The following is a 6,922-nucleotide window of genomic DNA, read 5'->3' as shown; positions in this document are numbered from 1 at the left end:
TTGTCTGAGAACGGTGACGCTTCCCTAAGCCCACAAGGCCGAACTTTCTGCGGGTCTAAGGCGCAACAAGCGACCCCGAGGCAGCGCGTCGGCAAGCAAGCAGAGGCGGCCACTACGAGCGTCCCGAGACCCAGGATCCAGAGGAGGACGAGTCAACGCGTCGAGGAGCCAGAAAGAGGAGCGCCAGCAGCTGGCGGAACCAGAGCCAAGAGATACCGAAGCCAGCCCAGCCACACACCCGCTGTACTAATACCACGAGAATAAATCCCACTGTTACCATTTAAACCCTTTGTTTTCTCACTGATCTACGGGCAATCACGTCATATAAATTTGGTGGGACGAACCCACAATCTTCTGAGCTAGCCGCACGAATCTCGTAGCGAGCAGACACACAAAAAAATCAGTTCGTTACAGAGTAACGGGTATAAAAATGATATGTGTCTAAAAATCACAAATTTACCATGCGCATATCAAATTGATCCTGTCTCGTTTTTTTTCTGTGTGGGAACGGCGTCGTGGTCGGAATATGGCCCTGGCCCAAACATCTCCTCATAGGTCGGTGGCGGCGTCTCGAACCTGATCGGTGGGATCGCTTCCGAGAGGTTGTTTTTCTCGTCCAGGAGCCCCACGGGCTGGCGGTCTCGAGTCTCCGTCCCCGGAACTTACCTCGACGACCTCCTCTTCGGATATGTCCTCGGTGTCAAGTCTCCGTTGTCCTGACGTGGCGGAGTCAGCGCCTCAATGCGGGCATCCCCGAATCGGAGGCTGATTGGGACTTCTTTGTCCTCCAGTAGTGCCCCCATCATATCTTCAAGACATATCCCTTTGCACCAGGAAGCGCTGATTGGTGGCGAGCGCTCGGATCCAGCGACGATTGCAATTAGCGGCGGCGGCGAGGACAAGATAACTGCCGGTGGAGCTTCGATGTGGATGCGGGGCGCGAAGGTGGTCGTTGGTGCTTCGCTTGCGTGTGGGTCGCGAATGTGGTCGGTGGTGGCCAGGACACGATCCCAACAGCGATCGGGACGAGCGGAGGCAGCCAATGACGTGGTCGGTGGATGCCTCCGAGGATCGTCGCGCGTCGGCGGATCATCGACCATGGCGGTGGCTGCGTTTGTGTTTTGATGCCGGTCGTGGCATTCTCAAGACCTCATTCCCTGTGTATTTTAATATGGTGACTCTGGATACCGGATACTGAGCTGCGGAGGATGTAAAGACGTAAGTACTATTCTGGATGTTTCTCATGTAGAGCGCGGCTCCTAGCCTAGTCTCCTGCATCCCTCGGTTGTCCGAAGGTTATTCTTGGCGTATGGTTGATTTCCGGGGACTGTGCCCGGAACGAGGAGAGCCAACCGGGTGTATCCAAGATATTGTGCTATCATCGTCATCACGATTTATTTCGCCCGCTCCGTGGGACACTGACGTGGCGTGTTGGGTGCGGTGTGTTGCAACTCCATTCCCAAGGCTTTGCAAAACGCTTGGCCCTCGGGATCCCGAAACGGCTGAGAATCCGAGGTACGGGACTGTGGGCCAGCGTAGGGGACGCGTTCTAACCACTTGCTAAAAGAAACACGAGAAGCACACTGTTTCCTAGCTTGAAATGTGGTAAGGGTCCGACAAAGTCGTCGCACAGTTCATGGAACGGCTCGTCTACGTACCGCATAAACATCTTTCCGGCCGGCTTATCCTGATTCTCCTTAAACTAGAACTAGAACATCGTCGTACGTACCGGGCCTTTTCTTGGAACAATCCCGGCCAAAAGTACTGTCGGAACACCCGCGCGCTTGTCTTGCAGACGACTAGGTGCCCAGCAGTGGGATGATCGTAGCGCTCCTCCAGCACTCTCTGGCAGTATTGCGTTTCCACGCATAGTTTCCAGGGCGTGTATTCTTCCTCTTCCGGGCGTATGCCAATGCGCACATTGCTGAAACAAACTTGCGCTGCGTAAGAAGCTCAGGAATCTGCACGCCAAATCTCAATAGCCTAGCTTTTATAGTTTCCGAGATCTCAGCGTTCATCCGGACGGACAGACAGACGGACAGACAGACAGACGGACAGATGGACATGGCTAGATCGACTCGGCTAGTGATCCTGATCAAGAATATATATACTTTATGGGGTCGGAAACGCTTCCTTCTGCTTGTTACATACTTTCCAACGAATCTAGTATACCCTTTTACTCTACGAGTAATATATACAAATACAATTTGCCCTGTTTAAGTGAGTAGGTTAGCTAGAATTAGACCAAGAAACAGAACTATAAGTAGATTGGAAGAACTCAGCAAATAAATCCGCAATTTCGGGATCCATAGATGCCCCAATTGAGTTTAATCGTACTGATGATGGCAATGCTGAAGACTTTCGCTTAGCATTGACAAAGTTATAAAGCTGCCTCGGACCCTTTGAAAATTCAAATTTACATCGCTTTAAATACATGGAATAGCAATTACTGTTAAGCACATTAAAATTAGTACGACCTACCACATATCTTAAAAAATCGGATGGCCTACCAGATTTGTTGTACTTTTTATACAACTTTGTTTTATGGTTTCTAAGACTTTGCGACTTATTGGTAAACCAAGGAGGCCTAACTAACTTAGGAGGAAAATTTTCAGGATCACACAAATACTCTGCCAACAAGTCCAGTACATTTCGAATGTATGACTATGTTGCAGAGACGACAGTAAATAACAAAAAAGAGCCATGTTCGTAACCAAAGTACTCAGCTCGGTCTAGCAAGGTTGCGCAGCACGACTCAAACGCACGCAACCTCCAACACGACAGAGTTGTAAGTTGTCAGCAAGCAGTACAGACGACCAATGCAACTTATACGGAACAGCGACCAGGCGCACAGTAGCAGCACAATATAGTGCCGACGCTGCAGTATAGGTACTGCTGACATTGCAGCGTAGACAACCAGCTAAAAAAGGTCAACACGCTTGCAGCTCCAACTCGATGCTAACATAGCAGATAATGCATGCCCAAATCTTCCGGGTCATGATAGTATTTAAGCGCTAACCAACAGCTCAATAAAGTCAGTTACAAATCTAAACACTCACAAGTCTTATTACTTCTCTCACGTAAAGACTCTTGTCATTTCACCCTAACACAGCTCATCGATCGCCTGTGGTCCGGCACCATACTACCCTAGCTATCTGTGTCGCGACGCCAATCGTCCTGTTATCTCTAGTGTCCCCGTGCTAGCGACAGGTGTGTCATTATCCTCCTTGTCCCGCGGCGTGACCTCAACACACTGTTGATCCCCGGTTACACGAGTATCCGGTACCTCTACCCACACAGTCCATATCGCCTGTGGTCCGGCACCGTGATAGCCATAATCACCCGTGTCGCGACGCGATCCGACTGCAATAAACAGCGTCCCCGTGCCAGCGACGAGCGTCTATACCCCTTCTCGTCCCGCGGAGTGACCCGACCTTGTCCCTCGAACTTAGGCAAGAACGTTGGTGACCCCGACGTAATCCTTTACCAACAAAGGATCACACTTCAGCATCCGCCTTCCGCATAGGCAACGCACACCGGTTTGCACAGGTAAGACTTACTTACACAATCACCTGTCAAGCCTATCTTAAGAACCGCAGTAGCTTACTGAATATCTGCACTATGTCGACTTCATTCATCGAGCAGACAAACCAAACCAGAATCGATTTACACAATCACTTGTTAGACGATCAAAACGAGCTGAAAGGAAAAATATAACAGCTTATTAAGAACTATGGCAAAGATTCTGACGAGCGACGCCTCCGAGAAGGCTATTATGCCGGCAGATTAGAACAACTAACGGAGATCTGGCAACAATTTTGTGATCTGGATGAAGAGGTCCAGCAAGCGGCACTACCCACGGGAAGTGAATACTCCTCACGACTAATCGCACTTAAGGAGCTGGTCGAGAAGTATCAAAAGGTCTTCCATGACAATATACCGACTGGAAACGATCCACCAAAGGCATCCAGACGAACTTCAGCCAACATCAAGATCACAACAGGAGAGCAAGTAAAGGGAAGCTCCACAATTGACACGTTAATTCGACAGTTGCAGAGAAGATGCAACGAATTGGAATCATCATTAACATTAGCCTCAAACGCTCCAACCGTCACCCCAGCCCTACAAAGACACTTGGATCTCCATTAAGCATTACTGAGGCAAGCCCACGATGAATTGGATAGCACACCTGGAGCCGCAGCTCGGGCAGAAGCAGAGCTAGCCCAATTCCACACGTTATTTGAGGAATACGAAATGAACTTGCTTCGAGAAAACGATGCGCCAATGAGCCTAAACTTGGCACTACCGCCAATTAGCATTCCGGAATTCAATGGCGAGTATCTAGACTGGCCACGGTTCCATGATCTCTTTGTGGAATTGGTACATATCAAACCATATTCGGCCAGTCAAAAACTACATATTCTACAGAGTTCGCTTCGTGGTGAAGCGAGGAGCGTCTTGACAGACACAGCCTTCTCACAGGGTGGCTATGACGACACCTGGTTGCGTTTAAAGGCCAGGTATCAGAACGGAAAAATACTAGTATTCGCCACCATAGCAAAAATCGTTGACTATAAGCCTATAGATGGCTCTTCACGCCAACTCAGAGCCTTACATGACACGATCAAGAATTCAATGAGTACTCTAAAAAACCTGGAAATGTGCACAAAGAGCTGGGATCCAATTATAGGGTTCTTAGTGCGGCGGAAACTAGACAAGTATACGTTAGCCGCTCTCGAAGACTCAGCCAACTCACCGACAGAAGTCCCGTTGCTGGAAAGTGTTTTAGCCATTCTAGAACGGCGATCCGGCATGTTGGAAACATTGGACGCTCAACCCAAAACATTGGTATCACGAGATAACATTTGCAAAATTTGCAACATAGCCACACACCGGCCATTATCCTGCAACATGTTTCGAAGAATGAATCCGGAAGAACGTCGGCAGGCAATGACGAAGATTGCAGGCTGTGCCAATTGTCTGTCAAACTACCATAAGACAAACAGCTTCCCGTCGCCAATGACCTGTCGTTTTGCCGTCAACGGCATCATTCCGTGTTACACAAACATCCAGATTCCATGGCGCCGGTTGTTGCCATTGCTACCCGAGATCAACCTTTGCAAGCAATAGATGTTTCAGGTCCAAATCAGCAAAACCCAATGATTAACAAGGTTTCTGCGTTGGCCCTCGGCCAACAGCCAAACACGTACGTATTACTCGCCACAGCCATTGTGGCAATACAAGGACAAACCGCAAAGCGAGAACAATGTCGCGCAGTTATCGACCTGGGCTCTCAGCTAAATCTCATGTCCAGAAGGATGGCAGATCAACTTGGTCTCCCCACCTTCAGCACTTCACAAGGTATCCTAAGAATTGGACACACGGCGCAGGGATCTTCGTCATGGCACGTGTACGGCTGTCATCGTTAAGTTCGAATTTTCAGAATGAGATTGACGTGTTTATCTTACCACAACTGACGAAAAACCTACCGTCGGAATCCATAGATGAAGGACTCAGTATTCCGAGCACGGTAGTATTGGCGGACCCGGAATTCGGTCAACCCGGAAGCATTGACTTACTTCTGGGAGCCGAGGTGTATTCTCGATTGATAAGACCCGGACTTATCGATTTGGGGGATGGTAAGCCAACTCTACAAGAAACCGGTCTTGGGTGGATTGTGTTCGGCGGAGTGAGACGACGAGTGCCAGCAGCCAAGGCAGGAAATGTCATGACAATAACACGGGAAGACCCATTACCAGCCCTAGAAAAATTTTGGAAGCTACCAGCAATGACAGTCCAAGAGAGGCTTTGTGAAGAAAACTTTGTATCAAACGTCCAATTCTGCCCGGATCAACGACTAATGGTAAGATTGCCGTTCGCAGAAAATCCAAGGAAACAAGGAAAAACATTAGCCTTGGCTCAACGGAGATTTTCCAGCATAGAAAGTCGTTTAGAACGGGATCCAGCAATGCTAGAAGGATACGTGAGTTTTATGGATGAGTATGAACGTTTAAATCACATGACGGAGGTACAACTTTCCAGTGTACCAAGGAATCATTACTTCATTCCCCACCATTGCGTCCTGAAACCAGGCAGCTCCACCACAAAATTAAGAGTTGTTTTTGACGCTTCGGCGCCTAGCTCAACAGGAAAGAGCCTCAACAACATTCTAAGGGTCGGGCCGACAGTTCAGAGTGATTTACTATCAATTGTGTTACGGTTCCGGACTCACCGGTTCGTGTTCACAGCAGACGTAGAAAAAATGTATCGACAAATCTGGGTTCATCCTCAAGACAGGGGCTATCAACTCATAGTATGGCGACGAAACCCACTAGAAAAAATACGTTACTTCCATTTCAATACGGTGACCTACGGCACTGCATGTGCACCTTACTTAGCAACAAAATGTTTACAACATCTGGCACAGAGAGCGCCGACAAGCCAGCAGCTAGGCGCGATCGCCATTCAGCAAAACTTCTATGTCGACGACTGCTTATCGGGAGCCGACACGCTGGAGATCGGATTTGTACAATTCTAGGGTCGGCGAAGCTAAGGTTGAGGAAGTGGTGCGCAAATCACCCGGACTTACTTAAGGATATTCCAAAGGACGACCAGGCGTTAGACCTCGACTTCAGAAAATTCTCGGATGCAACAATAAAAACACTAGGGATAGTGTGGAATCCTAAGGAAGATAAACTCCAAGGACGCGCGACGCCATACGAAAAAGGGACGGTCACAAAACGAGTTGTGTGCTCTGAATTAGCCAAAATATTTGATCCATTAGGTTTACTATGCCCCATAACGACAGCAGCAAAAATATTTATGCAGCAGCTATGGGTCAGAAGTCGCTTATGGCACGGCTGCTTATCTTCGTACAATCACATCGTCCGGTCCAATAGTAAGTAAGCTGCTATGCGCAAAA

The 6,922-nt window shown here is 48.6% G+C and overlaps 1 protein-coding gene across 1 annotated transcript; it reads left to right on the top strand.

Annotated features, from left to right (window-relative positions):
• Positions 1 to 5,266: 5,266 nt before the first annotated feature.
• On the top strand, positions 5,267 to 6,538 carry LOC139354449 (uncharacterized). The gene has a single exon (XM_070998685.1). The coding sequence runs from the start codon at positions 5,267 to 5,269 to the stop codon at positions 6,536 to 6,538; it is 1,272 nt and encodes a 423-aa protein (XP_070854786.1).
• The last annotated feature ends 384 nt before the right edge of the window (positions 6,539 to 6,922 follow it).

Source organism: Drosophila suzukii, assembly GCF_043229965.1.
Source record: "Drosophila suzukii chromosome 2 unlocalized genomic scaffold, CBGP_Dsuzu_IsoJpt1.0 scf_2c, whole genome shotgun sequence".
Lineage (NCBI taxonomy): Eukaryota > Metazoa > Arthropoda > Insecta > Diptera > Drosophilidae > Drosophila > Drosophila suzukii.
Note: the sequence above shows the minus strand (reverse complement) of the source record. Positions and strands in the feature narration are given on the sequence as shown.

Coding starts and splice junctions, on each gene's coding strand:
- LOC139354449 (XM_070998685.1), top strand. CDS start 5,267: ATGTCGCGCAGTTATCGACCTGGGCTCTCAGCTAAATCTCATGTCCAG.